Source organism: Mus caroli, unplaced genomic scaffold (genome assembly GCF_978045245.1).
Source record: "Mus caroli unplaced genomic scaffold, Mus_caroli_1 scaffold_10, whole genome shotgun sequence".
NCBI lineage: Eukaryota > Metazoa > Chordata > Mammalia > Rodentia > Muridae > Mus > Mus caroli.
Window position 1 is genome coordinate 4173424 of NW_028227265.1, and position 21208 is coordinate 4194631.

General features: G+C 47.1%; 1 protein-coding gene across 1 annotated transcript in view; it reads right to left on the minus strand.

Annotated features, from left to right (window-relative positions):
- Positions 1-21208, minus strand: part of Disc1 (DISC1 scaffold protein) — a 210771-nt gene that overhangs the window by 138082 nt on the left and 51481 nt on the right. Inside the window, exon 4 of the mRNA XM_021170050.3 lies at positions 1944-2091. Coding sequence (XP_021025709.1) covers positions 1944-2091 — 148 coding nt within the window. The remainder of the gene's footprint in view (positions 1-1943; positions 2092-21208) is intronic.

The window sequence follows — 21208 nt, forward strand, 5'->3', positions numbered from 1 at the left end:
GATGTGTCTCACCAGTCCAAGACATCTCTTAATGCAGTCAAGTTGACAGGCAAGACCAACCATCACCAATAATAAGTTTACTAAGGCAAGGATGAAACCACAGTACCTCTGTATTGGTAAAAAGATGAATTTAATACATGCACTGCTGACCACAGGAAGCCTGGGGTCAGCATTCTACAGAGAGGTCAGTGCTGGGGAGGAGCCCTCAGAGGGCTGGGATTCGTGCAAGGTGAACCTGATTTGTGTATCTGAGACACACGGGAAAGAATGCAGGATCCTGCAGAGGTAGGGATGTCAAGGTGAGAATACAAGGAGAGAGATAAGATCTCAGATGCAACAAGGATGGAAAGTGACACCAGGGACAGACCCGTGAGTAGAGATCTAAGAACTGAGGAGACTAGAAGCCTGGACATGGTGCTTACAGTAAGAGGAGCAAGAGTTTAACAGAAAGCCACTGCTGACCTGTGGGGGGATGGGGAGCAGCAGAAGTAGGGGCCAATTAGAGTGGAACTGAAAAACCAGACACGGGTGCCTCCTATGGAGAAAACAAAGCAAGAAGGCTGATAAAGCTAATGCCCATATTAGTGTAACAGCAAAAATCCCTGCACTTGGTAAACTGAGGCAGGAGGATTGTAAATTCAAGGCTAGCTTGGGCTTGTGGCTCTGTCTCACAGAAGAAGAAGAAGAAGAAGGAGGAGGAGGAGGAGGAGGAGGAGGAGGAGGAGGAGGAGGAGGAGGAGGAGGGAAGAAGAAGAGGAGGAGGAGGAGGAGGAGGAGGGAAGAAGAAAAGGAGGAGGGGGAAAGAAGAGGAGGAGGAGGAAGAGGAGGGGGGAAGAAGAAGAAGAGGAGGAGGAAAGAAGAAGAAGAGGAGGAGGAGGGGGAGGGGGAGGGAAGAAGAAGAAGAGGAGGAGGAGGAGGAAAGAAGAAGAAGAGGAGGAGGAGGAGGAGGAGGAGGAGGAGGAGACTTACTTAGGAAACAGTAACTACCCTGCAAGTATTTGTGATACAGAAACTTGATACATTGGAAGAGCAGCCGAGTCTAGGACAAGAAACAAACCAAGGAGAAGAGAAGAAACAGCTAGGAAGGCCTCCAGCTAGGAAGGCCTCCATGTGAGGCAGGAAGGGGGAGTGAGAGGACGATTCCCATCAGAAAACAGAAGTGTGGAGATGGGTGTCCTCTTCTCCCTGTGAGAGGACAGCGTGTGAGTTTACTCAACATGCATATATCTCTAAAGAAGGACACAGTGAGACCGCATGCTCCGTCACTCGTTACCCCTAAACAGAAAGTTGGCCTCCTTATCAAGACAGGTACCAGGGAGACACAAAGATAAAAGATAAAATGTACAATGCCACGGGCACCTAGCAGGAATGGGCCATACAATCCTGTAATTGCTGAGGTGAATTGGCAGTGAGAAGCAAGATGCAGTTGTTGTGACTGCATCTGAGCCTACATATGTAGATGCCTACCTAAATCCTGATTGTGCTCACAACAGCAAAAAGTGAAAACACAAAAACAAAACAAAGTACCTATTCCCTCTCGGGCTTTATTTGGCCAGGGGGTAGGGGACACAGGTAGGTCAGAGCAATGAGTCTCAGAATTTTCAGATGTACCCAGCATTAGACCCATGTCAAACCGTCTGACTCAGCTAATTTGGGGCTCAGACTTCAGAGTTCCTCCAGATGACACCAGATGGTAGCCAGGGCAGAGGACCTCTGTGTTTGTCCTCTGCCCTGTGCTTGTCTAGTCTTTCCCATCACTTTGATGGGCTTCTTTCTCAAGAAGGAGGACTCAACTAGACCTCCCTCTCAATGGACCTACCTTCTCCAACATCCAAAGAGTTCCCCCCGGGAAGAATCACCCCAGGACCTCCCAGCTCTTGACTGCATGGCAGTGGGGAAGAGGAAGCCAAGCACTTCCTGTGGTGGCATCCACGGGTACTCACCTTTGGGTGGCTCCATGCAAGACCACCTGTGTCTGTGCTGCCAGGTAACCCAAGAAGCTGCGAAGAGCAGGTTGCTGTGAAGGCAGAGCCCAGGACAGGCGGCCTTTCTCCTGTTCCAGTTCTTCCAACTTCTGTCTCAATGTCTCTGCTGGAAACCCCAAGAGGTAAAAGCAGGAGAAAGACCATGAAATTCAGCAAGATAATCCCACATCTCTTCTCAACCCAAGCCCAGCTGCATCTGAACCACTCGAGGCTGAGGGCTATTTCCCACCCCTGTCGGTTTCTCCTCCAGAGCTCCAGAGACTTTTCCATCACCCCCTCCTCCTCCCAGCTGGCAGGGCTGTAGGTTACCAGCCTCTGTGGTCATGACTGTGCCCCACACCCACAAAGGACAACTGATGTTACTTTTTTTAATCATGATGATCATTTGGGAGAAAAGTGTCAAATTTGGGGGATTCTAAAAGAGCAGGTTATTGATTGGTTGGCTGGCTAGCTGGTTTTTCAGAAAGGGTCTCTTTGTAGTCCAGGATAACCTGGAACTCTCTGGGAAGCCAAGACTAACATTAAACCTCAAGTCCTCCTGCCTCCATCCCCCAAGTTCTAGAATTATAGGAATGAGCCACTATATTCAGTTTATACAGTGCTAGGGATCAAACCCAAGGCTTCAAGAACTCTAGGGACTGAGCTACATCCCTAGCACTCTAGGGACTGAGCTACAGCCCTAGCACTCTAGGGACTGAGCTACAGCCCTAGCACTCTAGGGACTGAGCTATATCCCTAGCACTCTAGGGACTGAGCTACAGCCCTAGCACTCTAGGGACTGAGCTACAGCCCTAGCACTCTAGGGACTGAGCTACAGCCCTAGCACTCTAGGGACTGAGCTACATCCCTAGCACTCTAGGGACTGAGCTACATCCCTTGCACTTTGGAGAAGTTGATGCTCATAAGACAATTCTTTTTTAATAGCACAAAATGTTAAATTTAAAGAAATAAATAAAAACTGCTTATCAAGTTGTAGCCAATCACAGGCCTTGAAAGCACAGAACCCACCCTGTCACACAGTAAGTCTTATGGTTATTCTAATGCCCTCAGGTCATCTTGGACAATTTATAAGTGTGGATCACTATAAAACCACTTAGAAAAATAAACCACAGATATTGGAATCCATTCTAGTGAGAAATAACTTTCATGATCAAATCCTAAAGACTGTGAAGTTTCCTATCAAGTCATCTTTGAGCCAGGAGTGATTGTTTACCACTCTGAGGAGGCTAAGACAGGAGACTCCTGAGTTCAAGAGCAGCCTAGGGTATATAGCAAGATCCCCTTTCAAATAAAATAAATAAATAAAGCTATATTTAAAGAAGACTGATCTAAACTCCCATCCTTGGATCACCAGGGTGGCACAGCAGGCAAAGGAGCTAACCACCAAGCCTGAAAGCCTGAGTTCAATCCCCAGAGCCTGTGCCACGGTGGAAGAAGAGAACCAACTCCCACAAGTTATAGGTGCAAAATAAATAATGGGGCTGGACATAACGGGGCAGAGGTAAGTGGATCTCTGTGAGTGTGAGACCCTTCTAATCTAACATAGAAAGTTCCAGGCCAGCCAAAACTATGTAGTGAAACCTGTCTCTAAACATATGAATGATGGATGGGATAATTAAATGAATGGTGTAAGTCCCACCCTTCGAGGCTCACATCCCTGTGTCCTTGCCAGGTGTTGTTCTGTGACCTTGAATCTCTCTACCGGATTGTCGCAGAAAGATAAGATCTCAGACAGTCAGCACTGGCTATCTTTGCTGGGGCCTGCTCCAGTGTCCTGTGCATGCATCACTTGCTATGATATGATAAAAATATTCTACAGGCTTTCCCTAGGTCACTGTAGTTCCCGAGATGCCCCTACATATCCCAAGGGCCCTACAGACTATTCCCATGGAGTCCATTCTACATTAATAGTTTCTAGCCTTTCTTCACAGATCAAGTTAACACTAGTCACAATGTAAGACACAACACTTCTCCCACGCTGGTAGTCACAATGTAGCAGATACAGCCCCTCTCTCACACTGGTAGTCACAATGTAGCAGATACAACCCTTCTCTCTCACTGGTAGTCACAATGTAGCAGGTATAGCCCCTCTCTCACTCTGGTGCTTGGCCAGCAAAGGTGCCCAGGTGACGGGAAGGCAGTGAATGAACAAGAGTCTGGAGAAGTCCCCATCAATAAGTGAATTTCCCATAAATGCACCAAATGGCCTGAATTCAATGTTCAGACACTGCACAGAGAATAGAATTAACTACTTGTCTCACTGCTGTGACAAGATGCTAGACAAAAGCAAGGTAAGAAGGAATGGGTCTATTTGGACTCACGGAGCCAGCCGGTACAGCCTGTGGTGATGGGGATGAAGGGCTGCAGGAGCTTGGGATCACATTGCATTTATAGTCAGGAAGCAGAGAGAGAAGAATGTTCTCTTTCCCTTTCTATTCATGCAAAAGCCCTGTCCTAGGAGTGGTACCTCCCACATCCAGGGTAGGTCTTGCCTCCTCAATGAAACCTCTCTGGGAAAACCCTCATAGACATGTCCAGAATCTACCCCCGCCCCCCTGGTGAGCCTAAATCCAGTCCACAAAGGAGACTAGCCATCACAGGAATTTGCCCAGGACCTGTCCTACTGCCTTGAGGGTATCAAAAAGTGGATTCCAGGACCAAGTCCCAAATAACTAGACTTTGTCCACACTACCTTCTTCACGACTGCCTGCCAGAGCTAATTGGATGTTGCTTGCCAAATACTGTTAATGATACATCCTTTTCAATACTGGTGTTCATCAAACAGGCCACTCGGTTTTCTTGGTCCAGGCTGGGCAGGGTCTCCCAGATTCTAGTGAGATACTCCCACTCTTTAACAAGCACCTGAAGGTCATGTGGCTTTTTTTTTCTCAAGAACTTATATGTTGTTCTATAAAATAAAAACTTTGGTGAAAACCAGTAAAAATATTGTTACATGCTCATAAAATGAAACGTTAATTAAGGCAGTTATAATGAGATTCACTGTGCAGGGGCCAGGGAAAAACCTGAGTTGAACTCTGAGCTTAGCCAGCTGTCTGTCTGACCTTCAAATTATTTAGCCTTTCTAGACTCCAGTTTCCTGATCTGTTAAAAAAAAAAAAAAAAAAGGACATTAATAATAATCTCTATATTATGGGCCTAGGGATTAACCACCATAATCTAAACAATACATCAAGCTTTATGTCTGCAATTTAGTTAATGTCAAAGGACTGGTTGTTATTAGCAGCCCTGATGTGTACGGCTTTGGGAGGCTCATGCTGTGTTTAAAAACCCCAGCCTGGTTTCCCTTGGTCCTCTGCTATGCTCTAAACTGTCTCCTGGTCCTGGATGGTCCCTAAAGGGTTAATCCAGCAAAGTAGTCACCATGGAGAAGAAAACAAAGGAAAACAGGGAGGAGAACAGGAAAGGTCCCAGCTCAGAATGGCTCTGTGCTGTCACTCACTCTGGAGACCATGGCCACCTGAAGTTCTCTTTCAGGTTTAGAAAAGGGAATGTGAATACTCAGCTGTGGCATTAAAGCCTTGGCCACTCTCTCAACTTTCTCAGGGATTCTAACTCTGCAAATGCCACTAGGCACAGGGGATGCAACTTCCTAGGCAGCATCTTCTCCATTTGGTTCTCCACACCCAATTTTATACACTGGTAGCTCACTGGTTTTGCAGGTTACGCACCCCACCCCCCTTATACTGATGGGCTGTACCAAGTAGAAACCCTGAGCGACTCTCACCTTGAATTTTAGGGCCACTCATAGTGAGCAAACCAAGGAGACGTGGGATGAGGGTAAAAGGGGGCAGCAGAACCACTTACGCCATTGGAAGGGATCTGGTGTTGCCTCAAGGTACATGGAGCCATGGATGGCTTTGAGCAGAGGTGTGCTTTGAAAGCAGTTAGTGCTCCACTGCCCCAGCCCCAGTCTGCTGCTATGTTGGGCAAGTCTATAAATGGGCAGAATCTGGGACAACCAGGTCCCTGCTGCCCTCAAGTCAAGCTCGGAAGTGACCAGGGCAAAGTGGTGGTGACAGAATGGTCCTCTGGCAGACAGAGAAATCGTCACACTCTCCACTGATAACCTGCAGCTCTCTCTCTTGGATGGTTCTTGCCTACATTCCTGAGATGCTGGGCAAGCCCAGCCTGCCCTGCATGGAGAGGATCACAGTCTACACTCCCATACACAGTCTACACTCCCATACACAGTCTCTACACTCCCATACACAGTCTACACTCCCATACACAGTCTACACTCCCATACACAGTCTACACCCCCATATACAGTCTACACCCCCGTACACAGTCTACACCCCCGTACACAGTCAGCACTTCCATACATAGTCAGCACTCCCATTCACAGTCTACACTCCCATACACAACCAGATCCCTCCACCAGCCACGGCATCTCAACTCTCCTAACTGTAAGCTTCTAGTGTCAGAGAAAAAGAAACGATGTCACTGTACCTGTCACCTGCAAGGCTCAGAGGCCAAGCACATCTGGTTAAAGGGAGTCTTGGAGGCCCTCAGCCTGTTCATTCACCCTAGGTTTCTGGCACTAACAACTGCATGAGTAGCAGAATTTAGATTCCCCAGAACCCACATAAATGCCCAGTAGGCACAGCAAGCCATCTATAATTCTAGAATGTGGGAAGCAGAGATAGGGGACCCCCAAAACAAGCTGACTGGCTAGACTAGCTGTACAGCTGAGCTCTGGGTCCCACTGAGAGACCTTGCCTCAATGAATAAGGTTAAAAGCAACAGGGGAAGATTCTCTACATCAACCAAGGGTCTCCACATGTATGAGCATGTTCATCCCTGCACACACATGCAAACACACATGTACACACACACACACACACACACACAAGATTCCCTATAGCAACCTAGGGCCTCCACATGCATGAGCATACTCATTCCTGCATAAGCATGCAAACACACATATACACACATGCACATGTACACACACATGCAAACATGAGTAATAGAGGAAGATTCCCTATGTCAACCAAAGGTCTCCATATTCATGAGCATACTCATCCATGCACACACAAACATACACACATTCAAACACACATGCAGATAGATATGAACAATAGAGAAAAATTCCCTATATCAACCTAGAGTCTCCACATGCATGAGCATACTTATTTCTGCATACACATACATCTGTCCACACATATGCAAACACATGTGTGTGTATGTGTGTGTATATATATGGAAAAGGTGTCTGAAGTCATGTTTGATGCTGTCCTGCCTCACATGGTCTTGGGTGTTCTCCCAGCAGGAACTTTGGTTCAGAGCCTTCCTTGTGCTCAGCCTGTGTGTTCACACCCTGGACATACCCTCAAGCTTCCTCCATTTCCATTTCTTCTGCCTCCAGCCTAGACAGGGCTGCCCTGCCAGGGTTCTGAGAGCGCTCCCCTTCATTCCTACACAGAGCTGACACTGCAGTTCCAGCGGCTGCAGGTGCATGAGCAGGTGCATCAAGGGCGTCAGAACACCTGCCACAGCCCGGCGTTACACTGGGCACTCGCACACCTGCCACAGCCCGGCGTTACACTGGGCACTCGCACACCTGCCACAGCCCGGCGTTACACTGGGCACTCGCACACCTGCCACAGCCCGGCGTTACATTGGGCACTCGCACACCTGCCACAGCCCGGCGTTACACTGGGCACTCGCACACATCTTGTTACAAAGTACAGCTTCGGAGGGGCATGGTGACACTCACCTGTAGTTACAGCAGTAGGAGGCTGAAGAAGGAAGGAGGGTTGCTGTGAGTCTGAGGCTAGCTTGGGCTACATAGTTGTGGGAGGGGAGAGGAGTGGAAAGGACCTGTATTGTCCTGGCCAGTTAGTGATGGGGCGAGACTCCTGCATCATTGCCAATTCTTTAAAGTATCCATCCCTGCATTTTCAGCTAAAATTGGGCAATCCGAGCACGCCCAGAGGCATGTCAGGCTGTCACTTCAATTTTTCACACAGATGGTTTGAGACTTTTTCTTTCTTTTTCTTTTTCTAAGACAGGGTCTCTCTACATAGCTCTGACTGCTCTGGAACTCATTAGATAGCCTCAGACAAGAGGTCTACCTCTCTCTCCATCGAGTGCTGGGGTTAAAGGCAGGTGCCACAGTGCCCAGTGTGACTTTTCTTTTTCAACTACGATCTTAACCTGAGCATGTTCAGGAATGGCACTTCGGTGTGATAAGTACAGATTCCGCCTGCTAAATAAACCCCCATGAGTCCTTTGTTTGGGGAGACCATTGCCTGGGAAATAACTTTGTCATCTTCCCTCTGCAGGTAAGAACTCTTCCTGTCCTCTTCCTCCTCCTGGTGGTGCTGACTTTGGTTTTGTGCTTGCTACGACAATAAGCCCCTGCATCGGATTTCAGAACTCCTCGAAGGAGATGATCACTTCTAATATGCAAACTCACAGTAGATACAGAGAGAGCCATGAATGTACACGCACATACATTTCCACATCTCTTCTGTCTGTTCTACTCAGAGGTCCTGAAGAACTGCCAGCCCAGAAGCAATGAACACACCGGGCCCGGATCTGACTTGCAAACATCATCCTCCAGGAAGGAAGCAGAGCCCCCAGGCTGAGACTGCAGCAAGATGAGATGAGTCTAGATTATCTTATACCAAAACGTTAGAAAGCACTGGGAGACTGAGGCTGTGTCAATAGAACACGGGGCCACCTGAAGACGCTCATATATCAGACGACTTGAGCATCAGAACAGATGATAATGACAGTCCTCTTCATCCCCTTGTAGCAAAGTGAGGCATGAGCACAGTGCTGACGGAATGCTTTGTGGGGAGAGGAAGCAGGGAACAGGCTTGAAGGTGAGCTGGTTCCCAGGGACTGTATGGTAAGACCCTCTAAGCTGTATCATTACCAAAAGGAAACGATAGCTCTGAGGTGGTGACGCCTAAAGCCACAGCTTGTCAGTGATGATGGTGGACATCCAGGGTGGGACAGGACAGGCATAGGTTCTTGCAGGTCCCTGTCAGAGGAAGTGGAAGCCTCCGATGCACCTGAGTCATCAATCAGATCAGTACAAGTTCTTCACATCTCCAAACATCCAGAGTCACAACTGCAGGCGATTGCGTTGCTAAAGAGAAGGAGGAGAGGGAGGGGGGGGAAAGGAGGAGGAAGAAGAAGGGGGTGGGGCAGGAGTCACTGGCATTGGGAGTGAGACAGGTTCTAAGCCTGTGGCACAGACTCTTCTCCAGGGACCCAAATTCCTTCCTAAAGGGCAGCAGAACTATGTCTAAATCAACTTCATGACTTGGACGCTACAGAGCAGTGGCCTGGGGACATATCCTTGTTTAGAGACACAGATCTTAGTCCTGGAGGGCAAGGAGGCACCATGGCTCTAGCGTGCCATCAAGTGGCCAAGCAAAGATCTGCAATGACTTGTGTGTTCAGTCATAGTCACAGAACGAGGGGCAAGTGTGAGCTCAACCTGTGACTTCCCTGATTTCTAAATAAGTCATTTTCACTATGAGTTAAGCCAGCATCCTGGGCAGCCTTTTTGAAGCCTCCTCTTCCTCCCTCTGCTTTAGTGGTTGAAGAGACAGGGCTTGCTTCCCTTGTGTGATGGCTTGAATAGTCATGGCCCCCGTAGACTCATGGGTTTGAATGCTTGGTCATTAGGGAGTGGCATCATTTGATAGGGATTCGGAGGTGTGGCCTTGTTGGAGGAGATGTGTCTCTGGGAGTGGGCTTTGGGTTTCAAATGCTTAAGCCAGGCCCCTGTCTCTCTCTGAGTCCTGCTGCATCTGGATGTAGAACTCTAACTCTCCAGCACCATGTCTGCCTGCATGCCACCATGCTTCCCGCCATGCTGACAATAGACTAAACCTCTGAAACCATAACCCAGCCCCAATCAAAATGCTCTCCTTTAGATGAATTACCTTGGCCACAGGGTCTCTTCACAGCAACAGAACATTGACTAAGACACCTTGACTCTCTTTCTTTTAACCCTGTGTTGTTTGGAACACTCTGCAACACGGTGAATATGAATTCCTGTGGTAAGCCGGGCAGTGGTGGCACACGCCTTTGATCCCAGCACTTGGGAGGCATAGGCAGGTGGATTTCTGAGTTCGAGGCCAGCCTGGTCTACAAAGAGAGTTCCAGGACAGCCAGGGCTATACAGAGAAACTCTGTCTCAAAAAAACAAACAAAAACAAAAAACAAACAAACAAAAAACAAAAAAAAATGAATTCCTGTGGTAGATCCAGGCCATTGTAATGAGGAATATGCTGCACACACAGGTGTCCAACAAATGCAGCTGGCCAATGATTTAACAGAAATAATGTAATAAGAAAGAGAAATAGTGTTTGCACTTTGTAAATAGAGATGAATAGCAAGAATAAGTGAACAAATTTGAAATTCATCAAAAAGAAAAGGTGCCCACAAGTAGTAAGAAAAAACAGACATTGAAGAAAACCTTCTGACTGGCAAAATCTGTTGCAAGTGCGAATATTACACGGCAGAGGATTTCAGGACAGAAACGCCAGCCGTCACCTCACTCTACCTCAAAGCAAGAGGATTTGTTAGGTCACTGTGTTGTTAATGGTTAATCTTCTTATTGCTGTTAATTTTATGATCACAGTTAATTTTCTTGTTACTGTGACAAAACACCTGACACCCACACAAGGGGGGATTAATTTTAGCTCACTGGTCAAGGTGGCAGAACCTTGAGGCAGCTGGTCACACGGAGTCCACAGCCAGGAGTCACGTGGCACCCACGGTCCGGAGTCACGTGGCACCCAGAGTTGGGAGGCAAAACGAGATGAATGGTGACGCTCAGCTCAATTTCTCCTTTTCAGTGAAGTGCAAGTCCCCAGTCTGTGAAATGGTGCTGCCCATATTGAAGGCAGGTGTTCCCTCCTCAGATCTCTGGAAACGCTCTCAAAGAAACACCCAGAAGTATATGACTCAAGATCCCTTTGACAAGAAAGATTAACCATCATACACATAAATCTATTAACGTTTAACAAGGCTCATCTACTACCCTTAGCCTATCAGTACTAAGGGCCTGCTTTACTACTGTGCCACAAAAACACCGAGAAGGACAACAAATGAATGGTCGAGCATTTGCGTAAGTATTTATGAAGCAGAAACTTTACATAAAGACATCTTGCTAAGTAGATTGGATTCCAGTTATGTATCTGCCCATGGGATGACAGAATACATGGTATGAGCAATATTCTTAGAGACAGGTGACCAGTCTGCACCCGATGGGGCCTCTCTGGCTGCAGCCATCAACATCTTCGAGAGTCATTTTTCATCGCGTTTTACATAATAGCCAAGAAATGCAATTTCTCGAGAGCTGCATATTCTCACTCTCATTAGCATACATATCACACGTAGATGGCCGGTTTGCAAGGATTAGACTGTAATAAGATGTATTTCCGACCATCTCAAGCACAATGCAGCCAATCTTTGACATTTCAGAATATTGGAGTTTGTTGGGGTCATTTTCATAAAGATCAGCCGCCACCAGGGCACCATAGAGATGTCAATTGCATTAAGCATTCCTGAGCATCTAACACACGCACAGTCATGTATGTATGTTATTTTTGAACTCCACAACTTGCGGGGTAGAATTACAAATGTAGGAAGCAGATTTCAGAACACAAATAATTTGCTCAGGGTGTCAAAGTAAGTGTACAGCAAAGGTAGATTTGAACCTTGGTCCTGTCACATGTCAGCCCCTAGGCTTTGACCACAAACTTCTGTAGAGTCACCTGTTCCTACACCCCATCACAAAGGGCTCTCATCTCCCTGCTCCTGTCAGACACAGGAAAGACACTGAGCCCCTCATGTCACTCAGGTCTAAGAGGCTGAGTGATAACCACCTGCTTCCTGGAATCTAGTACAGGGCCAGGCACACAGTAGGCACTGTGTAAGTACTCCATCAACACATGAGTCTGGGTTTCTGTTTGAACAAGACATAGAAAAACAGCCACCATGTTATAAGCAAGGCCATGTGTGGCGTGTAACAACCCCTAAGGTAACCCCAAAGTGGGTGAGTCCTACTTTGCAAATGAAAGACTGCAGCCTAAGGAATGGTTGAAACATTCTCCTAATTATTTACACAGCTTCAAGGTTCAAGACTAAAGTCCCTGATCAGTCCACCTCCACACTCAGCTCATCACCATCTTTCTCTAGAAAGGCTGGTGCCCCTCCTCCTTTAGCCATGCCAAGTCTTGAACTCCCGGTCTAAAAGCTCCATGCCAATACCCACCATTCCAACAGCTCCTTTCCTGCTCTGCCTTTTCTTCACACAAAGAGCTGAGCCACCAAAACAAACAAACAAACTCATTAAAGCAAAAACAGCCTTGGATCCAGTTCTAGGGAATGGCAAAGGCAACTCTAGCATTTCCGCCTGTGTCGGAGAGCAATTAGAAAAGCCACGTGGAAGTAGTTTAATACTGCAAGATGAAAACAGGATGCAAGACTATAGATCTGCATTCTCTGTGCTCTGTGATTACAACTGTGGTTGGGTTTTTTTGTTTTTTGTTTTTTTTTTCCTAGAAACCTGAGCAGAATTAAGAGCTCAGAAGTGTCTATGATTATGAGTGATATTATCTCAATTTCTCCACTTACGAAATCAGCTGTAAAATCCCAAGCCGCTTCTTATTTCAGGAAGTTATTAACTTGCTGGTGTCTTCTTCTAGTCTTTGATTTCTGCATAAATGTGGAGATTTGGTTTCCTCACATTCTTAATGCTAAGCCGCTTAGAGTAAGCCTGGCTCCCGAGGGTCAAAGATCCCTCCAGTGAGCATGGAGTGGGTGATATCTGGAAATGTATTCTTCAAAGCTCAGGGCACGGAGTAGTGGCCTGGGAAATTGTCTGGAGGCAGTGGGAAGGGGCAGCTGGCCTCCAGAGAGGATAACGAAGCTGTGGAACACCAGTGCTCATTCAGCTGAGACACTTGCTCACTCAGCACACCGCCCATTGCCTCGCTCTTGACACACGGTCATTGATTTGCTCTGACATATTTCAGCAGAATGTGTGGTTTGAAACATCTGTTCTCCCCCCCCAAAAAAAATTATCATGCAAAACATTTACACTGTGAGTGACCAAGATAGTAACAGTAAAGAGACCTATGTGTGCATGTGTGTATGCTTGATGTGTGTGTGCATGCATATATATGTACATGTATGTGAGCATATATGTACACATGTGTGCATGCACATGTACATATGTGTGCATGTGTATATGTTTGAATGTGTGTGTGCATGCATGTGTGAATGCCTATGTGTTTGTGCACATGTGTGTATGTGTGTGTGCATGTATGTACCTATGTGCCTGTGTGCATGTGTACAGTGTGCATGTATGTGTGTGTGCCTCTGTGTGTGTGCATGTGTGTGTGTGTGTATGCCTGTGTGTGTGCATGTGCATATGTGCATGTGGGCCTGTGTGTGTGCATGTGGGGGGGGCCTGTGTGTGTGCGCACATGTGTGTTTGTGTGTGTGTTCTGTCAACACACTTTGCAAATGCTGTGGCAATTCATAGCCACATCAGAAAACACAGAAATCGGTCTGGTTGTGAGCTTCTGGGAAAGGGCTTCCCTGAGCCACCCTTAAGCATATCTCACCTCTATACTGCAAATAAAAGGCAAGGTTATGTTCGAGGCTAGCCTCGTTTACATACATAGTCATAGCTATATAGAGAGATCCTGTCTCAAAAAAAAAATTCTTACACTAAATACCAATCTCCAAGGGTGCTAGGGCGGTAACTAACTAGGCAACTCCCTTCTGGCTACAGTTTATTAAGCCCTCGGTTTTTCAAAATTACAAAAATCTGTCTCTAAAGAATGGTTCTTTCAGTGCTGCAAAAGTTAATCACCTGCATATGTGGTCCAGGGTCAAGCTCCGGTTTGGAGTAGATGTATCTCTACTGGCAACTGTCCAGTGGCAGAAGGATGCGATGGCTTTATCCACTGCTTCCTCAGAGCTGAGACCATCGTCATTCCTGAACCTCAGTTCTCCCTCACCATCACCAGCACTGCCTTAGCCACAACCATAACCACCTCCTCCACTACGACATCAGCACCACCTCCTCCATCACCATCACTTCTACCACCATCAGCACCACTGCGATTCCCATCACTCACATCCCTCTCCCCCTACTCCATCTCCACCACCACCGCACCATTGATCCCATTGATCCCAATTCCACTATTGAGTCCTGGGGGAGAAGCATGAAACACCCTGCCTATATCTGTCTATATTTCTGTCTATATTTGGTAATACATACAAGTTGAAAGACCTTGCCAGAGAAATGGGAACATTCTTTGGATAATTTCAGACAAAATGTTACTTGCTGATACAATGTAACGAACCAGGAAGGGCAGGTGTCACCTTACTAACAATGACCTATCTACACCAAGACCTAAGTTGGTGGTGGCTGTATATATGAGCTCTATAAATACCAGAGGTGGGTTGTGAGAAAACAGGCGTGAGCTTTGGAAAGCCAGAAGCACACAGATGCTCTTCAATGGCTGGTTACTGGCATTAGCCAAGTCTGCTCATGTTGTCTTATCGACCTTCCTAGGCATACTGCTCACCTCCTCATGGAGCCTCAAGTCCATCTTCCCTAGAGAGTCCTTGTGATTGTAGTGGCAAGAGTGGACACCATGGCTCATCAGGGCTCAGGGGCATTCATATGATAGAATTATGAATTCAAAGAAGCCATTTAATGTAAGCTACTATCTTGATTGGCTCTTGATCAGAATCTTACTTTGCCTTAGGCTCTTCAGCAGTGAATCATGACCCTCCCCCCCTAGGGATATGAGGTAATCAGCCTTGTCCTAGGTTATGGGCACACACCCTCAGTGGAACTATGACCATTGCCATGAAGTAGGGCAGGAGGTATGAAATTTAGTCAAAAGATCCTTTCCGTTATCACTGTTGGTAATTATTGATTATGATGTTAATTAGTTGGTTAGTTTTGTAATTTTTAAGATAGGGTGTCTCTCTACAGCTCAGGTTAGCCTATAATTCATGGTCTTCCTGCCTCAGACTTGAAAGTGCCTAGAGCCTTTCTAAGTTCACTAAAAATTATGCCAAATTTAATAGGTGTCCCTAAGAAAGTAGTTTGTGGGAAAACCAAATAGACCACCCCTTCTGGTAAGACCTCCATGTTTATACAAGGGGAAAGTTACAGAAAACGCTTTTAGTGAACCAACTGTTATGAATCTCGCAGCTCTCTGCATCCGCAAGGTTAGCCTAAGCTTGATATGGCAATAAAAGCAAAGCAAGTTTTGGGGGTTGATACTTGTCTTAGTCAGGGTTTCTATTCCTGCACAAAACATCATGACCAAGAAGCAAGTTGGGGAGGAAAGGGTTTCTTCTGCTTACACTTCCCCACTGCTGTTCATCACCAAAGGAAATCAGGACAGGAACTCACACTGGGCAGGAACTTGGAGGCGGGAGCTGATGTAGAGGCCATGGAGGGTTTTTTCTTACTGGCTTGCTTCCCCTGGCTTGCTCAACTTGCTTTCTTATAGAACCCAGCACTACCAGCCCAGGGATGGCACCACCCACCACAGGCTTGGCTCTCCAACCCTTGATCACTAATTGAGAAAATGCCTTACAGCTGGATCTCATGGAGGCATTTCCTCAAGGGAGGCTCCTTTCTCTGTGATAAGTCCAGCTTGTGTCAAGTTAACACACAAAACCAGCCAGTACCAATATTGTTTTAAAATTGGGTTCCTACAGTGTCTTTTTAAGGTCTTCCCTAATTCTTAAATTTCCATGGGGAACGTTCAAAACAAGCCCAGACCCAGATATAGGCTCCTTTTCTAGTTACAGAGAAATGTAACAGGCAAAAGCTACATATCCATTCACAGACATGTAAAGTGAGAATCCTGGCATGGTGTCTTACATCTTTAATCTCAGCACTCACAATGCTGAGGCAGGAGGATTACAACATTCTGAAGCCAACCTAGGCTTCTTGGTGAGATCATGTATCAAACACACACACGCACACACACACACACACACCACACGCACAGACTATATCAGCTTGGAAGGGAAAATCCTGTCTAAAATGTAATAACAGATCTACCTTCATGATAAATGTCAGACATTACTTACATGCTAAACCTGTGGCCACAGGCACATCCCATGGAGAATGTGGATCCACTCCAAATAACAGAGAGTGTGTGCTGGTTCACGCTAGATGAAAGACACGGCACATACAAATTCCCTCCTGGAATGCAGAGTGTACCAGACTCTCACACTTGCCTCCCGCTGGTGACATTGTATTGGGAGATGGTGGAGCCATTAGGATGTGGGGCCGAGTTGGAGGAAATGGGTCACTGGAGAAGAAGCCAACCTTTGTTGAGTCAGAAGCACACACCCCCAGCGCCATGAAGTAGCTACCACAATGTGTCCCCGACATGGGACAGCAGCTGCCTAGTCTATACACAGAACCTAGACACCCGTCAGGACACCCTAGGAACGAAGTTAAGAGGCAAGTTCTTCACAGCAGCGATGAATACACGCACCCCTCAACCTTCCAACAAGGTCATGTGATCACCTGAGCCAGGCTATGAGTTCAAGGCCCGGGCAGTATGTCTTGGGTCCTTTGTACATTCAATTACTCTGTGAAATGACCCCACAGAATGCTCAGGGGTCACTCTTCTGGCTTCTGCTTCATGAACATTTTTACTTCCTTCCGTGAACATTACAGATCTGGGGCCACCTTGTAGACTGGCAGCAGAAGCTCTCCTGGCCCTGTGGCTATTTTTGGAATAAGCCAAAGGCCTTGTCACGACTTTGGTTGCACTGGTTTTCCTATTAAACTGAACAAGGCATCCAATTAGCTCCTAGGAATCGACTGTTGAGGACCAATCTGCTGCACGGGTGTTTTCATAAGAAATTAGTGGTCTCCGGTGCTTGAAAACCACAGGCTTTGTTCGCGCTCTTAACGGCTGATCCTTGCAACCTGTAATCTCTCCAACTTCGCTTTTAGCATATTCACTTCACCCAATTCAAGATGCTAGGGTACATTATTCAGCAACCACTGGCATTGTTTTCTAAAGTAGGATGTGAGCCACTTTGGTGTGGCTCTCCCTTCCTGGGATGCAGAATGGAGCATGCCTGTGTTCTGCTCTGTTCTGAACTGACTCTCCAAATGGCATGTCAGTGTGAACAGCTCAAACTCTTGAGTAGTGTAAAGAGAGGTAGGTACAACAGCATCGTCAAATAAAAGAAAAAAAAAAAAACCCTTAGAGGCTTAAGTGATTTCCACAGCCTGAGTTTCTCCAATTAGGATGAGATCTAATCAGAAGGAAGAAGACATGCGAGAGCATTACTTTCTAGAAATAACATGGAATGAAGCTTTCTTTGGGCGGAGGCACAGTAATGCAAGTCAAATGCTGACCTTCAGTGTCAGAGTGACCTTAGTAGAAATCACAGGACAGCAGCCAACTGTAAGAAAGACTAAGGACCTCCATTCGTCATGCTGTGAGCCTGAACGTGCGCTGGCTCTAATAGTTCCTCTGTAAACAGTCAGAAGAAGCCAAAGGACAAAGGAATACCCACCCAGCTCCGCAGGGCACCACATCAATTGGAGAAATTAGCCTAAGTTGGTAGGAATGTTTTCAGAGGGAAAATGCCATTGCAAGAGAAAGTCATTGCAAGAACTCTGAATTTTCTCATGGGGCCCCCTATGGCAAGAAGACCCATTCCATGGCCATCAGGCCCAGGTCTCATGTGTTGCAAGAACAGAGCCATGAGACTCCTCAACTGTGAGGACAGACAGTGGCCAGGCCTCTGGCTAGGTGTCAGCTCATGCCTAGACCAAGGGGAACAGCCAGCAGGCACTTCCAGGACCAGACCTCAGATGGAAGAGCCAATAAAGGATGCACACAAGAGTGTGCATTCCCTCTGCCTCTACAGAGTGTCCTCTAGTGTGAGAAGAAAATCAAAAACAAAGGTGATTTTTCTCCTGGAACAAGAGACCCAGAGCTGAGTCCTAGACCAGCCAGCTGACTTCATCGTCTGGGAGATTTCTTCTCTCTAAGCTCAGAATGCCTGCTCATTTTACACACGAGACTATCAACATTAAGCCCATCTTGGGCCATCAGATTATTAAAATGGCAGTCCCCCCAAAAATGCCTATGGACACTTTTTAAAACCATAGGTGTAAAAGTTGTAACCAAAGTCTTGATTCAGATTAACTCCTCTCAGTGGCATTGTGGTTTTGACTTAGTTAGGGTCACTGTTGCTGTGACGAAACATCACAACCAAAGCAGGGTGGGAAGGAAAGACGTACACTTCCACATCACTGTCCATCAATGGAGGACATCAGGGCAGGAACTCAAGCAGGGCAGGAACCTGGGGGCCAGAACTGATGCAGAGGCCATGGGGGAGTGCTGCTTCTTGGCTTGCTTAGTCCACGAGGCTGGATGTCTCAAATGCTCTTAAGTCCACAATAGAATACCAATGAAGTAGGCGCTAAATGCCAGTGAGGGAATGGACTTGAAAGCAAGTGAGAGCAAGCAGGAAGAGACCAGGAGCTTCCTTCTACTGTGCCCTTAAATAAGCTCCCAGCAGAGGATATGACCCAGATACATTTTCTGAGCTCAAACGCTCTGGATTAAAGGTGCGCCTTCCTACTTCAGGGATCCAGATTATTAGTGGATCTTCCTACTTCAGATGAAGCGATATATATATTTTTTTAATTAAACATACTCACAGATGTGTCTTCCATTTGGGAGATTTAGTTAATCCCAGGTGGAGTCAAGTTAACAACAAAGAATAGCCATCGCAGGTCTCTGTCTTACATGTTTTATTGCCAGCTGGGGGGGGGGAGGCATTTGGGGAGACCTAGCTGGAGGAAATGGCTCACAGGAGGCAGTCTCTAGCTCCTTCTTCCCTCCCTTGTGGCTCCTTGTGGCTCCCACTGCTACGATGTTCTGTGCAAGGAAATGGGGCCAAACCACCAAGGGCCGAAGCCCTCAGAAGCTGTGAGCCAAAATGAATCCTGTCTCCCTCAACTTGTTTCTGTTGGGTCCCATGCTTCTAGAAACAAAAGCTAAACAACAGAACATCGTCTCTGACATGGGGCACACATTCGATGTGGCCAGCCCCTCAAGGACCATCACATAGGGAAGAGTTGACAATGGCCTTGCCTGATGTTCCCACATCTCGTATGTAAGATGTATGCTCACTCCTGTTGCTGCCCACCTCTTTCAGGACACACAGGTACACACAGGCAGCACAGGTTTCTTCTGGCACCTAGGTTCTAAGCCACCTGGAAGTCGCAAAGCCCTTAAAGGAACCATGGGACACATGGATAACTAAATTCTGTCGTGCACTTTAGCACAATGTCAGTAACAGAAAATAAGAGGGGGTGACAAGCATGCAGTAAAATTAAGGCAAAATGCACAGGTGTCCTCAGAGCAAGGCAAACAGAACACTGTGGGCTAGGAGTCCACGCTTTCCACACTGGTGATCATTTGCTACGCTCAACTGTTCTATTATCTTTCAGACAGCCGGAGACAAGCAGCAGGAGGCTTGCATGAGCTGGCATTTCAAGTGTAAAATTGCTAGACTTCATGTTTAAAGTGCATTATCAGGGCAGTCCTGTTCCTGTACTCTTTTCTACAATAATCTTGTAGGTACATGCCAGAACCTTGCAGGGCAGGGTACAGTATCACTGACCACCCAGATCAATCAAGAGCTAGAAAGAGTATAGGCTGGGGAGGTGGTTTACTGGCAAACCGCTTGCATTGCAGGCATGAAGACCTGAGTTCAAATCCCCAGAATCTACATTGAAAGCTGAGCACAGGGGAACACACAGCCATCTTAGTGATGATGAGACAGAGACAGAGACAGAGAGACTCCTGAAAGCTAGCCGGCCAATGAGAGACCTGTCTCAAACAATGGAAATGCTAAGGGCTTGAGGCCTGACACCCAAGGGTGTCCTCTGACCACCACATATGCAACATGCATGCACATGCCTGCACTCATATGTGTAGCCACACAAGCACGTGTGCACACACACAAGGAAGGAATGCATGTGGTATCATGCACATCCATCTATCTGTCTTACGTTCTTCTACTGGACTGTTTTTAAAACTCTGAGGCAGAGCAGCAGAGATGTTTGTGAACCCATGTGCCACCTGCAGAGCTATGGACAGGGTGTGTGGAGTGATGTCATCGGTGAGCTGTGTGCAGGGTGTTTGGAGTGATGTCATCGGTGAGCTGTGGGCAGGGTGTTTGGACTGATGTCATTAGTAGAAAGAACTTTCCTCCTGTGTTGACCACTCCCAAATGACATCATCTTTTCTGTTGTCTGAGAGGCTACACCCCTTCCTTGTCCCCTACGTATCCACAAAGAGAGGTGTCCCTGGAGCCCAGAGCTCACATGGACCCAGGGAGATGGACAGAATGTCACAGTTGGAGTGTCCAGGAGCCAAGCTGGACAGCATAGCTCAGCATCCCTGCATTCTTGCTAGAGGCTAAGACCTTGAGCAATTCTCCCACACAGCTTCTCTGGAACCCCAAGCTTACAATGCAGGCCCCAAGAAGAAGCCTAAGTGTATGTTTGCCTTGGCTGGCGACCATTTTCATCAAAAGTGTGCTGTCTGAGAAGGCAGCCACTAGCCAATGGGGTGCTTAAAGTAACAAGAACACAAACACAAAGCCAGTGGTGTTTTGTTCTGTGTCTGTGTCCTTCTTCCTGGAGGTTATGGATGCAGACTCCGCTAACCCACAGACAGTCGATTGTTCACTGACACCAGGTACAGCAAGCTTGTCACCATGCACTAGGGGTCCTTTGGGTGAGAAGACAGAGTCTACTCAGCTGCCAGGAAAGAGAGAGGAAGAAAGGAGAGAAGGACAAAGGCAGAGCTCACGTGGTTACAAAAGACACCCGCCAAGGATGAGGGAGAGGCAAGGGAGAGCTATTGTGTGAGGCACAGTGTCTAGGGGTGCCATGACATCAATGGTGGGACAAAATCACCAGACGAAGTTGTCTCGTAAACCAGAATGAAGGCGGTACTTTCCAAGGTTTGCTCTGGGTGGACCATCAGAGAGGTTCATTTTAATCAGTGTTAACGTAGCCATGGGGCCATGTGTAAGTGACTGCTTGGGCTGCATGAGGCTTGGTAAGAAGAGCCAGCCACGGCTAGTGTGTCCATCTCCATCACACAGTGTAGGAATGGGGAAGGCTGTTAGCACTC